We start from the raw sequence: 24,828 nt of genomic DNA, 5'->3' as shown, positions 1-24,828 counted from the left end.
CATCTAGTGAGACAAAAAACGATAGCCCTCATTGAGCCCTGATAGTTCTCGCATGTTAGTGGTCCAGTTTAACATTATTACCTCCATGGGCTCAGCAGCGTCGTCGGCGGCCCGGCCGTCTTCGCTCGGCGCGAACAGACGAGCGAGCTGCTCGTGCACGCGCCGCTCGCCAGCGCGCGGCGTGCTCGCGCCGCGCTCGCGAACACGCTCCAGTAGGCCCTGTCAGAATACCATTATTATTATTATGTTCTCTGTCCAAGGCATACAAGAGACAATAGTGAATACCAGAGACAAAAGACAGTTTGTAGGCAAGAATAGTCTGATTCATCCCGCCATCGCCGTCTAGGTCTGCCCATAATTCGTCAGCATGCGGCACGTAGCCAACCCAGTCTCATTTCAGCATAGTCGCATTAAAAGCATTTTCAGCATAGTATAATAATAACATTCAGTGGAGTGAAGAGTAGCTAATCTCTCATTTAGTTCTCATTTAATGAGAATTTATTAAGTTTATAATTATTTGGCTTACTAACCAAAAAAGTGTTCTTCGTGGAAGAACGAGGTGCCCATCAAGCGATCCAGGAATCGGCAGTCTTTGTAGAGATTCAGAAGCTTGCACATGATCTGAAAATTAAAAAGTGAAATACATTCACGTCACGACAAGTCAAAAATAGTTTCAAGAAAAGTTTGTATTACCCATTAATATTACCCATTTGAGCAATTCTTTTACCCCACTAATATTATAAATGCGAAAGTTTGTCTGTCTGTTTGTTTATTACCTTTTTACGTCTAAACCTCTAAATCGATTTAGATAAAATTCGGTATACAGATAGTTTGAGTCCCGGGCAAGGACATAAGATAGTTTTTATCCCGGGAAATTGCATAGCTCCCGCGGGATAGCGATAAACAAATTCGTCGCAGTTGAAGTCACGGGCAACAGGCCAGTTCTTTTATATTTATTTCAAGGGTCTAAGGCTGTGGAGGTTTTCGGAGGCAAACAATTAATCTAGCTTGGTATTATGTAAACCGTGTGGATTCGAGTTTTCGTCGCTCCGAAGCTCGATCGTCTTTAAAATTAGGCAGTGGACTAGCAACTCTATTGAAATTAAGTGTTACCTCCTGGCTCTGCAGCGTGGGGTGTTTAGCGAACATCTCCTCAAGCCGGCGCATGGCGACGCGGCCTCGCTCGATGTGGGCCGCCACTCGGGGCTCCAGCAGCCGCGGGACCACTACGGGCGCCCCGGGCGCCGCGGGCACCGCCGGCGCTGCGCCGGTCGGCGCGTCTGACATTAGCATCGTTGCGATGTTCTCTAGCTCTGCGAAAAGTTGAATGAGTTAACACCTTTCCAGGCATAGCGCACATAGCGACTACATAAATGTACGTTTACAAATATTCGACTTTCCAACATTTACAATATTATGATACAAAATCAATAGTTAAAAACATTCGTTTTTAACCCTTTCGTTTCGGCAAAGTCGTACACAAAATCTACCCAGTTTGCCAGGTTCAGTGAAATGATATCGGCTCTTCAGTCCTGTAGGCGAGTTAACTCGTTCACAGAAATAATGCTCATACGTCCGAAAGGCGATTTAACACGGCTAGGTAAAACGCTTTGCAGAGCGTTAACTAGATAACTCGTTAGCTAGTATTGTCAAAATGAGGGTAATGTTGCCACAAGGCAAGACAATATGTCCGGCTACGGAAGTAATGCCGATTTCTTAATCGGATGTAGTGACAATTTTTTTAAAACGAGTATACTCGGCTACCGGATCTGAACTTATCGCACAAAACGAGTTAACTCGTCAGCCGGGCTGAAAGGGTTAAGTTAGTCCCACATAGGTAAACAATACATAACTATGACTCATTTTGTAGTAGCGTATCTAAATTAGCAGGGTCTGGAAATGGTTTAATAGAAATAATGTTAAGGTTTTAACAAGTTCACAGTCTGGTGAGAGTGAAGGGATGTAATGTTTTTGAAGTTGTATGGTAAAAACGAGGACCCTTCCTAGTAGGTAGAAGGAGTTGGAACGTGCACGGTCTACTTCAAATTCGAACCATTTGGACTTTATCCCGTATCTTAAGCCGAGTTTAGACTTGCAAGAAAAATCGTGCAAGTTGCATTACATTGCGAGGCCGTAAAGCCAACGAGTTTGTAGTGGTCAATCGAGCGCCGCAATGTAATGCAACTTGCACGATTTTTCTTGCAAATCTAAACTCAGCTTTGGATAAAGGTCGGGCCTTATGTCTAAATAGTCGTCAGACTGTCATCAATGGTGCGTTTTGTAATCCTTACGTGGCGTGGCCGGCGTGCGAGGTTCGCCGTCGTGCGCGGAGCTCTGCGTCTCCCACGAGTCTTCGGAGCCCGAGCCGTCCGAGCCCCACAGCTCGCCCTCCTCCGAATCGTACTCGCCCACCTGACAAAGCATCAGTAAAGCTTTACACGTGTTTGACATAGGTCGTATCGTACTTGAAGAGGCGCAGTGGTACAATCACCTGCATTAATATCTGCCACAGCGGAGCGTGCAAAAATATCTGACACGTCCTACCGGCGCTAGAAATAGAGTCGTATCAGATATTTATGCACGCTTGTTGTGTCAGATATTAGTGCTGGTGACCGTACAATCCCAAGAATCTAATTACATATTATTAGCTTATTCAAAAGAAATAATAATAAAAGTAACTAAGCACGAGTCAGACTCGCGCACTGAGAGTTGCGTACAAATTGTAGGTATGTGAAAATAAATATATGCTATTAATATGTATAGCATAGCAGAGCCTTGTTACCAGCAGCATGTACATTATAGCGTCATGTATGTCTTTTTTCTATTATATCTGTTATTGTGATGTTTTATGACGTTCAATAAATGTGTTTTCTTTCTTCTTTCTTTCTGTCTACAAAATGTACAGTATGTGATAATTTTACATTTTTTGGTATGGTCCCCCCCCAATTAACATTTTTTTTATTATTATTACTTGTTGTTGTAGCGGCAATAAATACAAAATGCCAATGTGTATTTATTTCAGCTATTATATCGTTCTGAGTCCTAACTTTTCTAAGCAGAAGTAGTACTTAAGACCAAGACGTGGGTCATCAGCTTTCAGATCCATCAGAAGAAAATCATCGTGAGGGAACCGGCACACACCTACGACGAAATACAAAGTTGTGAGACTACGATCCAAAACCCTGTCATTCTGAGAGGCCAGCGCCCTGCAATCGGAGATCGGACTCGGCCCATATCCAACCGTCATATAATTGTCCATAGGAATCGAAGGGTGAATGACCTCTGCTCCCTCGGCTCCCAACATCTCATTCTGCACTACCTTGTAGAGGTCTTGCGGCCAGCACATGCTCGTGTGCCCGTCGACCCACCACACCTTGACGCGGCCCGACGGGAAGTTGTCGATCACCTGCAATATACAAGAGCTGGTGCACTCTGAAATCCGAAATTCCAATTCATACCGTCCCTTTTACCCTTCTTTAAAATGCTATCAGCGGGAGCGGGACGACACGCTACGAAGTTCGAATTTTTTAGTATAAGGCCAACATCTGAAGCGGCCGAAAAGCGAGTTTGGTTGGCCCATTCGAACTCTTGGTCGATCATAATCACAACAAACTAAATAGGTATTAATTAGTATAGTAATAATTTATTGAATCAGGCGTTACTTTGCGGAGGTCCATATCAATGAACTAAAATAATTTCCTTGCTCACCCGCGACCTTACGATAGCTAAGCTTATGCAAAATATGCGTGTTCATGCAGTTCCTCCACCTCCACACTGTAAGAACACACACAAATCACACAAACCCATCTATCATCTATCATCTATCTAGTTGTTATATAACAACTGGTAGCATGGTGTACGGTTGTGTCACTCTGAAGATGAGCTCTGGTTGAGTTCGAAACGCGTCAGTGTAGTGTGGTGGTGGTGATAGATGGGTTTGTGTGATTTGTGTGTGTTCTTACAGTGTGGAGGTGGAGGAACTGCATGAACACGCATATTTTGCATAAGCTTAGCTATCGTAAGGTCGCGGGTGAGCAAGGAAATTATTTTAGTTCATTAGTATAGTAATAGGTAATTGGCATCTTCGTCACTTATACAAGAAACTCTATATGTAGTGCATTGTTTTTCAGCGAATTCGCCAATTGAGATGCTAGCTATAAACAGGAGTCTAATAAAAAAAAAACCTGAATGTTCCATTGTTATTTTACCAATTCATGCGATGACTTTCAGATAAAGTCCTTTTTTTGTCCTGAACGAAAAAATATCAGAGTAGGTATTTTTCAAAAAGTTTGTCCCGTCATACTACATAAAACATCCAAAATTTCTTGACGTCAGGGAAACGTCACGAAATCTTGTGAGGGAAAAAAATCGTAATTTTGTAACTATGTACATAGAAAGTTTCTATTGCATCCAACAACAAAGTATCTGACTTTTTATCACCTTTACCACAAGTTTTTTTGTGTTGAAATAGCGTCAGGATTATTTTTTATATATAACCTCCTGACTCCTGACATTTTTTAACAAACTTAGTGCTCAAGACCTAGACGTGGTTCACCTGCTTTGTTATTTTGGATATTATTTCAAAACTCTTAGAATGCTTTATTCGATGAACAATTTGTCCTTTATAATGTACATTCGGCCGTTATTCTTAGTGTTAATTAGTCCTTTATAAAGTACGCGAGGACTTTTTTTTTTAATTTGACTGGATGGCAAACGAGCAAGTGGGTCTCCTGATGGTAAGAGATCACCACCGCCCATAAACATCTGCAACATCAGAGGTATTGCAGATGCGTTGCCAACCTAGAGGCCTAAGATGGGATACCTCAAGTGCCAGTAATTTCACCGGCTGTCTTACTCTCCACGCCGAAACAACAGTGCAAGCACTGCTGCTTCACGGGAGGATTAGCAAGCAAAATGGGGGTAGCAATCCGGGCGGACCTTGCACAAGGTCCTACCACCTGCAAAACTTAGGCTTAGACTTAGGAGGATATAAGTGCACAGCTGAAAATTAACAACTTTTTGAGAAATAGTCATCATTGTTTATTACATTGGATGACAATGCATCCCTACATTCTGCAAAAAAAAAGTTATAAATTAAATAAATTATTTTTAAACAAAATCTATTTTAAGGCGTATATAGATGGATGAATTCTTACCTGTCCCGCGGTACAGTTGGCATCTTCGCCCGTGAAATTGGCGACGCGGATGACGACCGTGCCGGGCCGGTACTGGAAGTCCGGATGGTCTTTCAAGTCGTATACGCTCATCTCGCTCTCATGCAGCATTTGCGGCCTGAGGGGAAGAGAGACAGAGGTAATTGTGGGTAAGGAATGTAGCTAAGTTTTGAAAACTGTGGGATCGCGAGGAACATTTAAGTTGTCTGATACTCATCTTATGACGATGATGACTGCAATAGCGAAATTGTATGACATTACTTTGACTGTGGTGGTTTCGTTATAATTTTATCACTTAGCTTGCTTCAAAAAATGCTACCTTTAATTGGGTCAAAAAATACTTGTTATTTTTCCTAAAAATCATAATAAGGCAAAATTAAAAACAATACCATATCTAATTATATGTATATATGAATGTAAATTCTTTATTGTACATAAAACATTTAAAATAAAAATCCAGATACCTACACAGAGAGAAATACAGTACACTAAGTAAAGTATAACCGCTAAAATAATAAGTCTTTAAAAAAATATTTGTATTTTTTTTACTAACTAAGGCGATTGACCTCATCTCACCCGATGGTACGAGCAGATGGATCCAAAGATTAAGCTCACTGTTTCAGTAACAGCTATGCACTCTGACCTTAAATAACCCTAAGTGGCTGTTTCATCAGCCATTGATTTTTATTTGTTGGATAAATGTGATGCCGTATCCGTTTGTTTTGTTCGAATAGACAGAGACGGCATCACATCTATACGCTACACCGGCTACACGACACGCGACATTCATACGTTAAATACTCACACAGGCTCATCGGCACTAGTATAGGTCCTGTACCAATGGACGATGGCGGTGCGGCCGTGGTGGTCCACTCTTTGAACAACGCCGTATTCCCGGTGCTTTAGCTGTGAACGAAACGCATTGATTTATTACAGAAAGAAATAAGATCGTAGTTTATTCTACACATTACGATCGACTTTTTATTTCAAATACGAGTAGCTCTGTGCGAGACCTAAAGATATATATTTTTTTTTTATACGAAAGGAAGGCAAACGAGCAAGCTGCGTTAGAAGGTAGTTATAATTTCCATAAACATGACTGTGACACGAAAATTAATCATACATTTGTATGGATAATGCTGACGCAGCTTTAACGGTGTGCAACTTTTTTGGTCTTCACCCATCAGTCACATTCTAAGCATTGAAGCACGGCAGGATTAGCGAGCAAGATGGTGGTAGCAATCCGGGCGGACCTTGCACAAAGTCCTACCACCTGACATATTTCATTGATCATGATTATATTTAAAGTAATTAGACTGAGTGCTGATTTCCATTAACTTTTTTGACTGTGACACGAAAATTAATCATACATTTGTATGGATAATGCTGACGCAGGTTTAACGGTGTGCAACTTTTTGGTCATCTCTATCAGTCACATTCTAACATTGAAGCAAAACACACTCGAGAGCAAGAGTATCGAATGCACAAATCCTTTTTCTTGGCAAAGACTATGACTTCACATATTCATTGATCATGATTATATTTAAACAAGTAATTAGTATCACGGATGTAGATTTTCTTACGGTTCCTTCACATTATACTGCAAATAATCCGTTCACCGGACTGTCAAGCAAATTTGGACGACCGGATACTAAAGAGAACCTGACTACGAAGTTTGAGGTCCTGGGTTCGAATTATTTGTTGAATAACACGAATGTTCTGGGTAAAGATGTTTAATATGTATTTAAGAATAATTTATCTATATAAGTATGTTTATCCGTTGTAGTATCCATAGTACAAGCTTTGCTTAGTTTACTGTCAACAAGTGTCATGTTAAGCAAATCGAATGAACTTTAACGTGTTCGGTTTGCAATGGCGCGTAGTATCACTTTGTTTCATTCACACGGCGGACGAGCAGCGGGAGGAAACTGGACTAATGTAAACAGGGTCTAACAGCTGAGTTCCACAGACCTGCCACACGACGTTGGCGCGACTGGTGGTGTGCAGGGTCTCGACCACGACGCGGTCCCCGAGGCGCGGCGGCGGCGCGGGCGGCGCGCGGCGCGCGGTGCGCTTGAGCCGCTTGCCGCGCAACAGACGCACCGCCAGCTGCGGCGAGCGCTTGCCGCGCTGCGACGCGGCCGACGAGCAGCGGGAGGACCACGTCGCGCCACTGTAACAACAACGTGCATTATATAGAATTTGACAAATATTCGCTTTACTTAAAAAAAAAATAGACATTAATACCCCTTTTCGAAGGAAATTCCTTAAGACTGAATAAGCAACCCCCTCGTGTGTTCCCGAAACAACCGTGTAACTCACTTAGCCAGCTGTCAGTAACTGTTGCACTTACCTGTCCGTGTCGCTGCCGTCGCTGCTAGTATTCTCCCAGTTGTCGGAGTCGTCGTCGTTGAGTGCGAGCTCGGCCTTGGAGTCGCCGTTGTGCAGACAGTCCCCCTTGTGCGGCTCAGGACTGTGGACATGGGACTTGCTCAGCCCGCTATAGACAAAATTATACAATTAGTATTTTAGTATACGCACTCGGTAGCCACACTAGACAGAACAAGTTGTAGTAACTGAATAGGTTTGTTAGAAAGTTTATAAGGGCGAACGTATTAGACTATGATGTCTCAGTGAACATTTTGGCCGCCACATCGTTTGCCAACACGCGCCTGGCCGCCTTACTGTCGTCAGTCTCTATACCACATTTACACATTCAATGTACCACATATGGAACTAGAGCTAACAAACAGTTCACATGTTCAATGTTCCAAATATGATTCACAAGGCAGCAGCTTCTAACGAAACGGGACGTACGCGCTTATCGTATTAGAGCTAGATATAGTGACTTATGTTTTTTCATTGTATTTAGTCGGATAAATTCGTATTTATCTTGCTATCTCACTTAGCTGCAGTAAACTTCAGTAATCTAATAATAATAATAATTTATTTGCCATATTATGTACATAAGTATACATGCAAATAAATATAAATTGAAGTCGGTTAAAATTAGAATTTACAATACAATATACATATACTTGAAGTCATTGTTTACAGCAGCACTTGATCATTCAAAGTTTTATTAATAAATTAAATTAAATAATTTAAAAGAAAAAATGACAAATACTGAATGTCAATTTAAATAGAAATATGTTAATAATTAAATAAGTAATTCTATTATGTCTAATCTAGTGCCTTTGCAAAATATTCGTCAATTGTATAATAAGGTCTGCCTAAAAAATATTGCTTCAGTTTTCTGTCAAATGTACTTGCATCGCTACAGTCTTTTATGCCATCCTTTAATTTATTATATACCTTTATGGCGTTATTGTTTATGCTTTTATTAAAGTGACTGAAGTGGGCCTTAACTTTAGTTAATCTTTTTGTTTCTCTTAGGTTGTGGCTAAGACATTGTCTGGCTTTTGGGAACTTATTAATGTTCTATTCTAATAATCATAATCATAATAATTCTAATAATCTAGTTGAGAAAGCAATGTAAATATTAACTTTTCCGACAAAATACACGGCCAAACATTATTCACTACATCTGTAAATAGTAGGGTATTAACGCGTTAGCTATCGTATCCAACTCACCTAATGCCGGAATCGTTTTTCTCCTCAGTAGCGGTATCCTCCTGACTGCTCACTATGGGCAGGGACGTGTCCGCACTATGGTCGATCTTGATGCTGGGGCAGTTAGCGTCTGCCTTGAGAGCGTCATCTAGAGATTCTAGAGTGTTTTCCGTTACGTCCACTTCCATTTCGTTCTGGAACAAAACGATTGTGGTTATTGTTAGAACAGATGGTAAGGAAAAACAGGTGTAACACCAGTAGTGCCATAGGTCCGTAGCTTCTGGACCGGACGCAGCGATTTAGCAGTTTGCAGTTCATTCGTTTTAGTCAAACAAAAGTTAACACTCAGCGTAATAATCTCTTTTAAAATTATTTGCAAAGACGGATTGTTGGGGAGGAGATGGCGGAACGATTTGGACGCGTATGCAAGCGATTGTGGCCTGACGTTGCGCCATATCGGAAGGTATGAATGTCAAGAGAAGCTTGTTGAAAAAAAAATGTTTCTCACATCAATTGACTTGAGCTTGCGATGGGCGGATGCGCGTTTCTTAGGGCGGGACGGCATGTGTTCAGCAGACTCCTTGGACGACTTCTTGCTCGGCCGCGTCTGCTTGCGGATGCTCCGGTAGTACTTGCCTTAAGAAAATAAAAATCAATTTAACGCATTTCAAGCTAATTCAGGGGTAGCTTTTTTTACTTAACGCAAGTAGAATTAACTTAAAAGATTGAATTGCCGTCTGCCGAGTACACATGCATTAAAAAATAATTCGTTCTAAGCGATTAAAAAATTCGAGTCGATAGGTCGGGGACGCTTTGGCATAATTGATTCAGCACGCTCGATACAGTAAGCCGTAAGCCAACAGATGCGCATTGGGGTACTTCAACCAATGGAGGGTAATTTGGCCCGTATGAGACATAAAAAAAGCGAGCAGTCATCTAAAACCAGCCTCATATAGCAATCACTGTAATAATAAAACCTTCAGGGCTTACGTTAACTTGCTTGAAATTTGACAGACATTCTTTGACCACCGTAAAAAGTGCACTTTTAAAGGTTTTTGGGAATTCCCACGGGACAGGGAGCCTTTTATACGAAGACAAAACCTCGGTCAAAAGCCAATAATTACAACTAAAACAACGTGAAACATTTTTTTTTGACTCACTCTGCTGCTTGCGCCACTGCTGTTTGCTGATGAAGGTGTCTTCCGCGCCGATAGTGAGGAAGTTTCGGTCGCCAACCTGCAGCGTGCACGGTTCGAACACGTTCAGGAGCTTTAGGTTCTTCAGGTCTTCGCCTGGGCATGGATAATATTAAGGAGTTAACGCTCGATTTGTCCTCATTTTCCTACGGTCAGTCGATGATTCGGGTGGCATGGGAAATGACTGTGTAGCATGTAATTTTTTTTTTATGCAGCTCCATTTAATTAATCGAGAAGCCATATTTAAGAAAATACAAACTGAGACATGGATGCACAGAAAAACCAGAAAAAGAGACCAGCGCTGGGAATCGAACCCAGGTCCTCAGCAATCCGTGCTGCGTGCTATAACCCCTACACCACCGCTGGACAGGAATCTAGACACGAATTTTTCCTATGCATTCATATCTCAGGTTGCTTATTTCTACTACGCTACTTATGCAGCAGCACTAGCGACATCTATGTTCCGCTCTCATCGAGAGACGTCACACTCTTTCGGAACCAACCGCTCACTCAGCGATTTCGATATGGTTTCACGGGATACCCGTAAAAGTAACAAATTTGGAGTTGAAATAAAAAAAAAATACAAAAAGACTCCAAAAAACCAGCCATATTTAAGGTCTAATTCGCATGAGAGCTTTTCAACGTCCGTTAAAAACACGCTTCTAAAAGCGTTTCAAACGCAGTTTGTTGTGTGTTACGAACGAAACTCGACGAATATGTCTGAACTAAACCCAATTACCATACTACTCCAGTTGCACACCACATCACGAGTAAATACTCAGCGTTTTTTTTTTCGTCATTACCATTTTGGCAAGTATCAGTAAAAGACGTGATATTCAGGGTTAAGTTTTTCTGAAAACTAAAGACATGTCTTTTCGCTGTGTCTTTCTACCCTCCTGTACCGTTTGACAGAAAGAAGTGGTGAAAACGGTCAGGATTTCAAATGCGTTAGACAATAAGGCTTAAGGTCTGTGTTCTTCTGGAAGTAATGCTCACCTTCGACCAGATACTTGGGTTGTTGTGGCGCTGCCACGTCGGTAGGGTGCGTGCATAGCGCTCGGCATTGCCAGTGGACGCCTACGCTCTCCGTAACCACGGCTTCTACGGTGAACTGGACAGACGAGACAATTTACAATAATTTTATGTTTAAGGCGCGCTTATAGAAGAATTTTCGGTATTTGAGGGGGTGAAGCAGACGACGCGGTGGAGGCGAATGCGGGGCGCCTCGCGTGTCTGTCACGCAGCCCGTTGACGGCCTTATTCTGTTTGTATCCGTATTCTGGTTAATGTGAATACCGGATTTTTCCTTAAAATTATAATTACATATTTATTTGGTTTAATTAAGAAAATCTTCGTTTAATATGAATAGTCTTGGTAATAAACAAATTATTTGGGCCATTTCATAAAAAGTTGTACACACCGAAAAATCATGGGTTCAAAATCAATCTCGCTGTAAATTAATTTAAGTATTTTTTACGGATGCCTTGATATATAAATTTATACAAAACGTAATTTATATCTTTAAATAGTTATTTGGAATGGGTTAAAAAAATATTTTCCAAAGTAGGAGAGATGCAAGCGCTCCATTCCGTGACCAACTTGTCACAGTGATAAAAAATAAAATAATAGGATTACAATTTTCTAATTAATTTATAAACATTGGTGAAAGAGTAAATTACTGATTACATTCTTAATTGGACATCGAATGTACACATTTTTTTTTCTAGAGATACTTATACTTCCATTACGTTACTCTTAGGATAAAATTAATCAAACTTTTCTCCACAAACAATTATTTAACAGGTTTATCTAATGAGATCAATTATTATGTAAATAACAAAACCCTACAGCATTTTATCAAATAATCAAAAAGTAGCTTAATTAACAAATTATATTATATTTTTGCATATACAAATATTTCTTGTGTGGGACAGTCACGGAAAGAAATATATTGGTAACGGAATAAATTCTAAAGTCTCTTTCACAACAATGACACAAACCTTACTAAAATGTATTGTATTTAAGAACATTTTACTTGGAAAGTTTTCATAAAATTAAGCGGCGTACAGATACCGGCAAACTTCTTGAGCATTAAACAAGGGAGTGGGGGAAAGTTTGCGCACCGTACACATACGAGCAAAAAAGTACCTAACTATTTAATTAAACTGTAGGATACTTTTTACGTAGATAAATCTACTTCTAAAAATAGTTAGTTTTAATTTTTATAGATTGTTAGTGTATATCGGATATTATTGTGAAAAAAATGATAGAATATATTTATTTATGTTTTTATTATTACATATTTAAATAATTTAAACATCATCTAAAAAAGATATTCCTTCCATTAGGTCATTAGCAGAGCATAAAGTCAACAAACAAGTATAATAACAAATTCAACACAAACAATAAAGTCAACAAAACAAATTACAACAATCACTGTATCACTGCACGCCAGTGTACATAGGAGGCAAAGGAACGTGGACGCAGCGCGAGACACAAACGTCAACTGATTTACCAATCACGCGATCGACACGTCACTCTTCCGCCGCCGCGCACCACCGCCCGCCGCCCCCCCTCCCAGCGATACCTAAAAATCGCTTCTGCGCAGGCAAAGCCATTTGTTCAAGATGTTTGCCGGTATCTGTACTAATATCAGCAAAATTATTATAATTACGTCCATAATTTTTAAAAATATAAAAAATCTAAAAATCCATGGCCACGTTGATGGTGCTAGCGAAATTAATTTACTTCTTGTCAAGAAGCAATCCACGTCTGCGTAAATAATCATTTAGGGGTCCTAAAAACCACGTTTTACTTCATTCGTGGCTATTAAATTAAAATAGCACAAAACAATGAATACCTAATTTTTTTCAACTAAATTATTAAAACCACTTTTACAAAACTGGCGTTTGGGTTTCAGAATGGAAGTAACGGAGCACTACTTGTGGTTGGTTTTAATTAAATATTAAATTAAATAAACTTTAAACCAAGTTCAAAGAGCGAAAACTTGCTTTTTGAATACATAATTGATACACTAATAAATATATACAAATGATTTATTATAAGTTTACCAGAAATTTGGTTTCGGATTGTGGAATCACAAAATGTTACCGCAGCGAACGTAGTGCAACGATGAGTCCTTGTCGGCAATTGGCCAACGGAATAAGGCGGTTATTTAATTTTTTTAGCTTAATGTAGCCAGATTGAATAATATGCCAACAAATAGTGGAAATAATATTTACAGTTTATTCCCAAATAGCGGTTTCGGAATGGAGAATTCCACAAAGTTCAATTTACGTCTCAGAATAATTTTATTAATTTAAAATACTTGTAATGGTTTTAAATGGAAAATGTTCAAAGAATATCATTAAATATATATCAAACTATGAATAGTTGCCCATCGTTGATTTTTAGGAACGCCATTTTCGAAAAAACTGCCTTAGTTTTGTAGAGCAATCGACGTGGGACAGGGAAATTTAGTACTTTTTTTATAAAATTTTCTATTATACTAAATAATTTATGTTAAATAACTTGGCTGAATGCAAGATATTACCTTTGCCTGCAAAAAAATGAGAAAATCTAAACTTAGATCGAAACTGTTGCATATACTATCAGAAATGTCAGTGAAACTGTCAAAGGGATCAAGCAGGGCTACTACGAAACTCGAAACTAGAAGTTCGTGTCGTGCGGTCCCTCTAACACTTATACTATTTAATACGAGAGCGAGAGGGACGGTACGATACGAACTTCGAGTTTCGAGTTTCGTAGTAGCCGCAAGGTTCGCCGCATGTTCGCCGTGAGTAGTATAGATTATACAACGTGCCTACAATTTGTATGGCAGTCGCGGTAGAATCTGGACGAAGCCGTCCGCGTCCGTGAGCAGCCGAGGCCCGCGCCAACCAGCTTGCGGTCGTAGTACGCATGCGAAATCCGCTCAGCAGGGCTACTACGAAACTCGAAGTTCGTGGGTTGCGGTCCCTCTGACACTTATACTATTTAGTACGAGAGCGAGAGGGACCGCACGACACGAACTTTGAGTTTGGAGTTTCGTAGTAGCCCTGCTGACTCGGCCCGACTCCGGCCGGTCGATTAGTGTGTGGTAGGTACTTACCGTTTAGGTACTCTAATGCTTCTCATATGTGCTCTGAGTTCACTTATGCGTTTCCTCTTTCGCTTAACTTTTTTAATACTGCGATTACCCATATTATTTGCTCTCAAAAGTAGTACTAGCGCGTTAGAAAAATGTGCACAGGTCCGTCGTCGACTACGTACACGCGTGTACTGGCGACTGGGAAATACTTGGCCGCCGCCGCGCGCTAGAACCGTTTTATTTTGCCAAAGACGAAATAAATTGGTATGATTGATGTACTCAACCTATTGAAAATCTATGAAGCATAAATCTAAATCTACTAAAAAACTATTTAATAAAGCAAATTTTGTATTGATATTCATAACAGTTTTCATAATATTTGGTTTAACGTGTAAATGAAGGCTCTTTTTCAAAAAAATAATCTATCGAGGTTTTTGTCAGCAATCGTGTTTTTGATGAAGTCAAAAACTAGCTAATAGACTGAAAATATACATATAAAAAAATTGCAGTTGTAAGTATTGTGTAAGTATATTTTAAATATTTTCTAAAATTGTAGTTTTCACTACGTACAGCGCCTTAACACATTAAGCAGCATTTTTTTTTACTTTATTAGCTGCGTAGATGTAAAGCAATAAAATAGGAAATGAACTTTGATGGAAATTTTGATGGAAATAACACGCGTGGGATTTTGGTGACCGGAAAGTCGATTGGTTTGAAAACCGGACTACAAAACTTGTGTGAAACCTGAAAAGTCATTTTATGATAATTACAACATAATTACAAAATAGTGTAGAATATGTAGAATAAAAATTTACTAGATAGATGAACAATTCACTCTCAAGTTACTACCCTACGGGAGTGCCCTAAAGACTGTGTGCATTTCCGCATTGGATTACGATGCCGATTCGCTAGCCATAATTTGGTCATGGTTACATTCAAATAATACGGGAAAAAATTTTGTGCAAAATAATGTCGAACATTTTTCGTTACTTAGGAGCTACAATTTTAATATCTAGAAAAACAGTAATCAAGCTTGTAATTCGATACATGAGTTTTATTATGAGATTCTTTCTAATTGAAAACCGTTGTTAGGGTGGTATGATTGGGGTAACGGATTTACCCTGCGCATGGGCATCTGCCCTAGCGAAGCCATACATGGCGTGTAAATGGTGGAAATTCGTTCCGATGGTTGTGCGTGGAAGTATGGTTATGGGATACCTATAATGTTATGGTGCGTTTACAATCGTTTGTTTAGGCTATGTAAATTAGCCTGAATATTTAATTACTAAAATGAATTTTCACAGCCCAGTCGAATTAACTAGGTAATATCCTCCAAAGTCCTCGCGTACTTTATAAAGGATCAATTAACACTAAGAATAACGGCCGAATGTACTTTATAAAGTACAAATTGTTCATTGAATAAAGAATTCTAAGAATTTTGAAATAATGTCCAAAATAACAAAGCAGGTCAACCACGTCTATGTAGGTCTTAAGCACTTAAGTTTGTTAAAAAATGTCAGGACTCGGGAGGATAAATACTCGTTCATATAACTCTTGAGTTAAGTGTGAACCTAAAGTTCTCCACAGCTATAAAAGAAACATTTCTCTACTTCTCCTCACGATTCTCGAGCTATGTTTCTGTGAATGTTCCTATATTTACTTTGTGTTGTTAGTTAGTTGTCCTATGATTGTCTAATAAATTTATTTTCTTTCTTTCGTCTTCATTTAATATGAAAAAAACATTATAAAGAGTAAATGATAGTGTAACTTAATCAGGCTCTGTCTCACCGCCACTTCTCATCCAGCTCAAACGCAAGCTCTACGAACTAATCATAATACAAATCAATTTCGTCAAGGTACACGTAGCGCACACAAAATATGTAAACCATTATAATGACTCGCAGGGTGCAGAGGGGCGCCCCGGGCCTGCATTATGGTGTTGCATTACATGCATATGCACGCCGGCGGCGGTAGGCGCCAGTACCGATATCAACTAAATATTTACCTGATTTTAAAGTTATTTAAAGTCTATCAAGGCTATCAATTACAAGTTAAAACTGGTTGACAGTGTTTTCAAATGCTTTAGTTTATTTTTCCGTCGTTTTTAGCGTTTTTGGGTCAATCAACTTTTAAGTATCTATTATTTAAGACCTTTTTGCTCAGAAACCAGTACGCGTATTAATTTAAAATTAACATTTAATAATCACATAAAATAACCAATATTTCCGTAAAAGACAAAAAGTGATCCAAAATTCAAAGTATCCCAAAAAACGCTGAAGTAATAAAGCAACAAACAACACTGATTTTCAACTAATTCTTATAATACAGCCCTCGACAGCGGACGGTTATTAAAAGGCGGGATAATTAAATTAACTCTGTTTCTTTGACGCCCCACTCTGTTAATATTTTTATTAACTGTTGTATAGCGAAGGGATGGGACTAGATCGTATCGTGCGTACCTGTCGATAATAAAATATAATATCAAAATAATATTTTTTATATGATAGGGTTAGACGAGCAGGCGCGTCACCTGATGGAAAGCAATCACCGCCGCTCATGGACACCCATAACATATGTTGAGCCCTTTGAGAAAATAGTAGACTCTTTTTTTGAAAATCCCCAAGTTTTAGTTAGATTTGGGTGGTGTAAGAAAGTCGGACCATGTTAACCGATATGGTAGTAAACCATATAAGTACTATCTATATGATTGAAGAAGTTCCGTTGTGGCACGAAAATTATACATGCAATATATGGTTGACTGTCTATCGCACAATAAAATGTTTCGTAGGTAGGTACTATTCGCAACTACCAGTGTAGTGTAGTGCAGTGCAGTGTAGTGCAGTATCCAAGTTTAACCAATTACTTAATTTATTACAAAAGCTATCTACTTATTGCAACTCATAGTTTTTTTAATTAAAAGAAGTGAAAAAAGATATTACAGTTTGCATTGAAAATCGAAACTGCGGAAGCTAAAGGCGTAAAAAATAAAAATGGCATAAAAAATGATGCCGCAGTCCAATTTGATACGCAAATTAAAGTATTTGCAAGGAATCTTGATATTTTCCTACAATTTTATAGGTAGGTATTATCATTATAGTTTTGCGAGATATTTAAGTAACAACGTTAAGGTCAAGTCAAAGGTCACCCACTTTGAGTCGGTACACAGTGATCGCATTTTACAAAATATTTTTACATCAAAAACAAAGTGAAATCACTAATTACGCGATTTTGCAGCATAAAGCGAGAAAGTATCGATATCGACAAGTTCTCCATCTTTTTTCGTACAAGGTGATAATGTCGAAGTTCGGAGCCGGGCATAATTACGGCACGAGCCGGGGCCGGGCATAACTGGGCCAATTACGCGGAAGCAATAAACAACGCAATTAATGAATTTTTGACATTTCACCTTAAGAAGCGGTTCAGTAGCCTTAAGTTGTTACGGGGAAGTTTACCAAAATCAAATATTTATTCTGCAAATAGGGTGCAAAGGACTCTCTATAAATTAAATTTATATACTTTAAGTTTTCTGAATTTTGCGGACCGATTTATTACCTAATTAAACAAATTTTACCATTTGAAAGTGGTGTCTAGAGGCCCTTATACCTATTGATTTTAAAATTTGGTTCAATTTCAGTACTTAGTATTATTACTTGTAGAAAGTATTTTAAACAATAATTACATATTTTGCCCACTCAGCAAAGCCTCGTGCACTATAAAATGAAATAATATAGTACTGCGGGAAGAAATACCGTTAAAAAATCGAAATAACTAGGTATTACACTGTCGTAGTGCAGTACTCTAATTATAAACGTGCAGTTAATGGAACACGAAGTTTTCCATGTGACGGCACTCACGCCACCTGTAGCGATCTAGCGGAAACTTGGCGTGGCTGTGTCGCCATCTACTGAGAAACGGTATAATTAGAAGTAATTAGCGTAATTTGCACAGCGTGCGCAAGCGACCTTTAGAGATTAGCAATCTTTGAATAATATTACGACAGGCCGTACTTTAGGTATAGTTACTTTTGCAGCAACACTCTAACCCAGTCAAAATCCACTGATGCACAGTATTTGAAAGAAAGAAAGAAAGAAAGAAAGAAAGAAAATATTTATTCGTGACAAACAAAACAACAATGGATAAAAGAAATAAAAAGAAAAAAAAAAATAAGTTATGCATGTCACGAAATGGTCCCAAATCAGCAATTTGCCGGTCTTGCGAACGGCGCTGGTCTTCCTTTGAGACCATCTGGTCATTATACATTTAAAAAAAACACAATGAAACAGTGAAACCGATACAATTTGAGTAAAAAAAAAAAAGATCCATATATTAAAAATAAAACGACAAAAAAAATACAATTTTATCAATTAATGTTACCTACCCTACCAAGAAGTAGAAATAGGCATAAGCCAGTCTCCTTTACCCATTGACATCTCTATTCATAGACCTTACGGCATAGATGTCGATGCCTTTACCCTTCCGGTTCCCAACAAAATGAAAAAAAAAAAAATATTGTCAAGAACAAACAACCACTGAGCAAGTAAAGTAATCACTCACAACAACATACAATTCGCCATCACCAGGCCAGTTCGTTTCTATTATAATCTAAAATATAAAAATTGACTTACATTACATAACGTTTCGGTGACAAATAATAATGAATGATGATAATATACGAAGTAAATAGAAAAAGTATCATTTCAAGTGCCATGAACTGAAGAAAACAACACAAAACAGGCCGTGCGACCGCGTGGTCAACATTATGACTTTAAAATAAAAACCAACAGTGGTAAACTGCAGACGGGGAAACGAGACACAGGTATGTATTATTATTATTAACAATTTATAAGAATAAAAAATAATATAATTATGTAAGATGTGTAAAGAGTTATAATTTATAACTTTAAAGTAAGAATCCAAGTGTCCTCTAAGCTCTAATTAGTTATTTTACATATATTCGCTAGTAGTATAAAAAAGTGTCATCTAAAAGAGCCCTTTGAGACCTCAACATCATCATCATGTCAGCCGAAAGACGTCCACTGCTGGACATAGGCCTCCCCCAAGGCTCTCCACTCAGACCGGTCTTGTGTTTTCCGCATCCACCGCGATCCCGCGATCTTAACCAAGTCGTCGCTCCATCTTGTTGGAGGCCTACCGACAGCTCGTCTCCCGGTCCGCGGACGCCATTCGAGAACCTTCTGACCCCATCGGCCATCAGTCCTGCGAGCAATGTGCCCCGCCCACTGCCACTTTAGTTTCGCAATTCTTCGGGCTTTGCGACTTACTTGCAGAATAAGCTTTTTGAATGACTTAACTTGAATGTGTGTTGCCAGTGATGACATGTGGATCCGAGACGTAGTGTTTCACTATAGGCCTTATAAATAGGCTCAGAGTTGCTCAGCGAGCCATGGAGAGAGCTATGCTTGGGGTTTCTCTACGGGATAGAATCACAAATTAGGAGTTACGTAGAAAGAACAAGGGTCACCGACATAGCCAAGCGAATCAGCTCGTTGAAATGGCAATAGACAGACAATATAGCACGGAGAACAGATGGCTGTAGGGGCCGAAAAGTTCTCGAGTGGAGACCACGGATGCCGATCCGTAGCGAAGCGCAGCGTAGGACGTCCACCAACGAGATGGACGGATGACCTGGTTAAAGCCGCGGGTTCACGGTGGATGCAGGCCGCTGCCAATCAAATGACTGCATGGAGCTCTATGGGGGAGGCCTATGTCCAACAGTGGACGTCTTACGGCTGAGATGACGATGATGATAATGAAAACTTATATGCATAGAAGTCGTATGTTCTTAACCCAATCACTGCCCCAATCTGAAGGGTGTCGGCGGGCTGTTGAGCAAAACACACGCCTTCAAATTGGATGTTAAATGCTGAATGAAGTTATTTGCCATGAATGCCTCCGGGCATGAATTTCAATTATTGTCGCATCCGAATAGTTCTAAAGGGGCTAGAGTACAGTTGCTACGAAAAATATTCCATTTTGTATGTTAAAAAATTGTTTAAACAGTTTTTGTGTTTACAAAGGCCAATTTTGAAATTAGAAAGTCCAGTTTTCTGGTTTTTAGGGTTCCGGAGCCAAAATGGCAAAAACGGAACCCTTATAGTTTCGCCATGTCTGACTGTCTGTCTGTCTGTCTGCCTGTCTGTCAGCTTTGCTCAGGGACTATCAATGCTAGAAAGCTGTAATTTGACACGGATATATACGAGTATATAAACTAGGCCGACAAAATGGTACAATTAAAAATTTAAAAAAAAAATTTTTTAGGGTACCTTCCATAGACGTTAAGTGGGGGGGATTTATTTTTATCATCCAACTGATCCAACCCTATAGTGTATCGTTAGATAGGTCTTTTAAAACCATCAGGGCTTTGCTAGACGATTTTTCGATTGAGTGATATGTTTGCGAAATATTCTACTTTGAAGAGCAAATTTCATTAAACCGAGCGTCCCCCCCCCTCTAAAAATTCAACCTGTGGGTGGAAAAATTTGAAAAAATTCAGGATGGTAGTAAGTATATCAAACATTCAAGGAAAACTATAACGGCTAAGTTTGCTTGAGAATTATTAGTAGTTTATGAGTAAATAGCAGCCTAAGTATAAAATACGAAATCCTTAGAAAAATATTACTTATTTTTTTCGTAATGGCCACGGAACCCTATTTTGGGCGTGTCCGACACGCTCTTGGCCGGTTGTTTAATGAATAGGATACTTATTCAATTTATTGGTTCAGGCGTTACTTTACGGAGGTCCATATCAATAAACTGAAACAATAACTTTGCCCGCCCGCTACCTTATGATAGCTACGTTTATGCAAGAAATGTGTGTTCATGCAGTTTCTCTGCCTCCACACTGCAAATGTTTTTTTGTTGTAATTGGTCGTGTAAGTAACTGTTTCAGTTAATTGAATATACCTTTTAAATTATTAAGATTTTGCAGTGCTCCAGACGACATTTGAACTTCAAAAAATTGTGGAAAAAGAAGAAACCCATGTATCCTCGATTTCCAGATCGTTCCTGCTATGTAGCATACTCAGTTGTATTTAGTTAGGTAATGTACCTAACCTATGGATACACTACCTAACTAAATACAACTCGGAGCTGGGTGCTCTATGCACTTCTATGATCCCCAAGGAAAATGTCTGCCTATGAAATCTCTAGCTGCAATGCTTTTAGACTGTGCCTTGTCTACCAGTTTCACTAATCAAAAGCGCCTACGGATATTTTTATTCCTAGACAGTCGTGAACATTTAAACATAGGCACATTAATACTGAGTCAAAATATCAACGTTTTCTAGTGATAATGAGTATTCCAAGATTTTTTATCAATGTGTTTTTGTATCAACACTAGACTAGAAGATATTTCCTTTTCAAAGTAAATAAAGCTAATGGCGACGCCTGTACCGTAAAGTGGGCGTGTTAAAGTCATGAAGGGGTCAAAGTATTTTATTAGCCTTGCGATTTTAACTTCATAGCGCCCTCGCCAACGAGATTATAGCCCGAGGCGGGAGACAAATCACGACCGAATACATGTTTAAAAACAATTTTGTATTCGTCTTTTCGCGCGTCGTTTCGTAAGACTTGGATATAAGAGTGACAATCCCATATTTATGGTATTTGTAAGTTTAGAAAAGTTTTTGGCAGTGAGTAAATTAGCCGATTTTGAATGGTCAAGCATTTTTATATTTATGATGACTGGTATTAGGATTCTAAATATTTATATAGTGGTAGGTACATAATTTTAGACAGCTTTGCAAAGAAAAAATTTTTTTTTTCTTTGGGACTACTAAGTACAGTTGGTGCACTAACATAAATATCCACTTCTCTATGCAACTAGTATGAAAAAGTGGATACATTAGTTAGGGAACCGACCGTACAGTACAATGAATGTTATAATGAGTGCATGCATAGTGCGTCCTGCATGGATTAAAAAAAAATGTTTTTTTTTTAATACCAAGTTATTTTGCTGACTATTCAAATAGTTGACTCTACTTGCATTGTCATCTTAACTAGGTACTTACATATCCATGCCAATCATTTCGATACTAGCTATAAAACGTTGAGAGCCTGCATTTTACTACAAAATACTACCTACCAGATTATTATATCGTCACCAAACTCACTTAAGTACCAAATTCCAGCTCAAGGGTGTCAGGAATCGATCGAAACGTGGTTTGCTATTTTTAAAATCACAACGTACATACTCGTACCTAACCTACTTAAGGCATCAAAAGCAAAAGGTAGCATTCCAGCCTATTCCGATTACGCATTCTACGAGTCTTTAGATACGAGAGGTTAGATGACGATGCAAGTACGGTCAATAAAAAACGCAGTCAGCAAAACAGCCAGTATGAACAAAAGAAAATTTTAAAAAAAACTTTTTCAACTTAAATATTGTGAACATTTCAAATGTCAAACGCAAATCAATAATTACAGGGGTACATTCGAGTCGCGAGCACGCGCCAATAATGACTGCTTGTTACTGCAACATTTTAAACATTCTGCAATGGCAGACGTCAGAAACAGCTTTTCCTAATGACTACTTAGTGCTGGCTGGGAAGAATATTTATTTTGTTTTTAGAAGAAAAACAAAAATATGCCCGCCCCAGATATCTTACTTCTACCGAAGGTTTTGCTCCTCAATTTCTTTAAACCCGGATTTATAATCTCACGGAAAAAATGTAAACAAAGGTGTTGCCGTTATCGAAAAAAATTTGCAGAATCAAAATATTTATTCTTTCAGAAATTGACTTCCCATTAAAAAACTGCATTTCATAATCAAGATAAAATATACTGAGCGGCAAAAAATCTGGCCCTCAAATGTATGCAGTAATAGGTAATTTTGTATTTAGCGAGGGCCAAATTTTGTGCCACTGAGTATATTTTAATTTATTTTGGCTTTTACACTATAATATATTAATTTACAAAGAGTATTCTCTCTGTTATCGTATGCATAATTTATTCATTTAGTTATTGTCCTGGTATTACACCCGGGTTTCTAAGCTGTGTGCCGCTTGACGCGAGACGTCATTCAATGCACTAACATTCAAGTCTGAATTCGTAATCGTTTTCCAGTGACTTTTTTGACCATAGGATTTTGCGTAGTCCGTGTGCCCTATTATACCTAATTGAAAATGTTTAGTAAATTATATATTCATATTGCAACATCAGACGTTTTACAATACAATACAATAACTCTTTATTGAACTGTTGGTGTTCATAGTAAGCAGTACAGAAAACACAGGTATCTAAACTTATAAAGATTTTATAAGGTACGTAAGCAATAAGCAAGGTAAGCGTTTTCTATTCATAGTCGGCTTCATTTTGCGTTGTTTAAAGTTTCATTCGTAGATCTATAAACATGGTCTAATAATTTTGATGCGTACAATTTGATGGCTCTTGCATAGACGGCGCCGCTGTTATGTAGACGACATTGTCTTCTGAAGCGAGAGTATTCCGCGTCGGGAATATCAGACGACGCTCCTACGCTTCCTTGGGGATTCCATGTGATTCCATAGCACGATACATAGGAAAAGTTGCCAGTAGGGTAGGATAGCTTCAGCTTCATGTTGTAGTTGGTAATTAAATTACTTGTCAGCAATCTTAACTAATTGTACTGTAACCAGCCATGAACTAATATGTAGGTTTTAACGTTACTTAACACCCCTCTTAACCTACTTAATACTACACTTAACTTTGGGTAACGCTATGTGATTTAACTTAAATTAATTTAAGCCTTGTATGCGTGAATCGTTCTAGTGATAGAACCTACCTTATGCCCCAGCAAACCTAAGTGCTTTTATTTGAGAATTAATTTGAAAAGCCTACAGTTGTGTTTCTAATGTTATAATTAATTTAAGCAGTAACCTAACTTCCTGATAATTTTTGACTCTAGATTGAACTCTACTGAACTTTAGGGGTGAAACTTTAATTACTGAGATGTGAATTTAGATATTACTAGTATGTTTTTAGACTGATGGTTCTAGAAATGGATCTTTAGGTTACCTAGAATAATTTCAGTTTGGAAAAATGAGAGGAAATATTTCACTACGGATAAGTTTTGTTTGTATTACTTTGAATCTATTTTGACTTAAAACTAAGTTTATTACTAGACCTAAGGTCTCGGAGGGTCTCAAACCTGCCACCCCCGACCCTTTCCTTTCGCACTCCAGAGCCAATATATCTCTAATGGATATGTCAGTTGTGATTTTACTAACTGGCACTAACTTTCGGTGATTCAAATCAAAGTATGGAAATACAAACACAATGTTTTTGTAACAAGTTGAATCAATTTTAGACTTATGGTTACTTATTTTATTGCTTATTATTAGAATACTCTATGAGTGCTTAATTATAACTTTGAATTAGTTCAGAATGTGTTTAGACACTATAGCTTTTCATACTATAGGCGCTAGTATCTCTTAATTTAGATTACGTCTTATCTATCTTAGATTATGAAATGTCTAATTTACATAATTTTTTTGGTAAATTAACTTAATCTCATTTAGTGACTTTCACTTATTTTAATGAGCTATCTACTTAGTCTAATTTTTCTAGTTCTACCAGCATTTGGCGTTACCGATTAAAGCAGAAAGTAAGTACCGATCTATACTTTACGCCCAGAACACAAGCGTTATATATCTAAACTAAGCTTATAACTAGATAACCCTTGGTTATTCAAGATAACCTTTGTATTTTGGACTCGTCTATGACTAGTTTTGTCTCAATTCATATATTTAAATGAACAATAAACTGTTTCAACTATCAATCCTTAATCAATTATGTT

The 24,828-nt window shown here is 38.4% G+C and overlaps 2 protein-coding genes across 2 annotated transcripts in view; one reads left to right on the top strand and one right to left on the bottom strand.

Moving 5' to 3' along the window:
• The window catches only part of LOC141428934 (cytoglobin-2-like), a 286,546-nt gene that overhangs the window by 133,794 nt on the left and 127,924 nt on the right, over positions 1–24,828 (top strand). The gene's annotated exons all lie outside the window — the stretch shown is intronic.
• The window catches only part of LOC141428621 (uncharacterized), a 33,416-nt gene that overhangs the window by 7,703 nt on the left and 885 nt on the right, over positions 1–24,828 (bottom strand). The window contains exons 2-14 of the mRNA XM_074088625.1: positions 10,940–11,054; positions 9,908–10,039; positions 9,256–9,383; positions 8,769–8,941; positions 7,528–7,674; positions 7,146–7,347; positions 5,980–6,080; positions 5,157–5,292; positions 3,320–3,406; positions 2,292–2,412; positions 1,114–1,313; positions 533–621; positions 82–220 (exon numbers count right to left, since the gene is read on the bottom strand). Coding sequence (XP_073944726.1) covers positions 82–220; positions 533–621; positions 1,114–1,313; positions 2,292–2,412; positions 3,320–3,406; positions 5,157–5,292; positions 5,980–6,080; positions 7,146–7,347; positions 7,528–7,674; positions 8,769–8,941; positions 9,256–9,383; positions 9,908–10,039; positions 10,940–11,054 — 1,770 coding nt within the window. The remainder of the gene's footprint in view (positions 1–81; positions 221–532; positions 622–1,113; positions 1,314–2,291; positions 2,413–3,319; positions 3,407–5,156; positions 5,293–5,979; positions 6,081–7,145; positions 7,348–7,527; positions 7,675–8,768; positions 8,942–9,255; positions 9,384–9,907; positions 10,040–10,939; positions 11,055–24,828) is intronic.

The sequence above is a fragment of the Choristoneura fumiferana genome, chromosome 6 (assembly GCF_025370935.1).
Source record: "Choristoneura fumiferana chromosome 6, NRCan_CFum_1, whole genome shotgun sequence".
In the NCBI taxonomy this organism is placed as follows: Eukaryota; Metazoa; Arthropoda; class Insecta; order Lepidoptera; family Tortricidae; genus Choristoneura; species Choristoneura fumiferana.
This window is presented reverse-complemented; position numbering and strand designations above follow the sequence as displayed.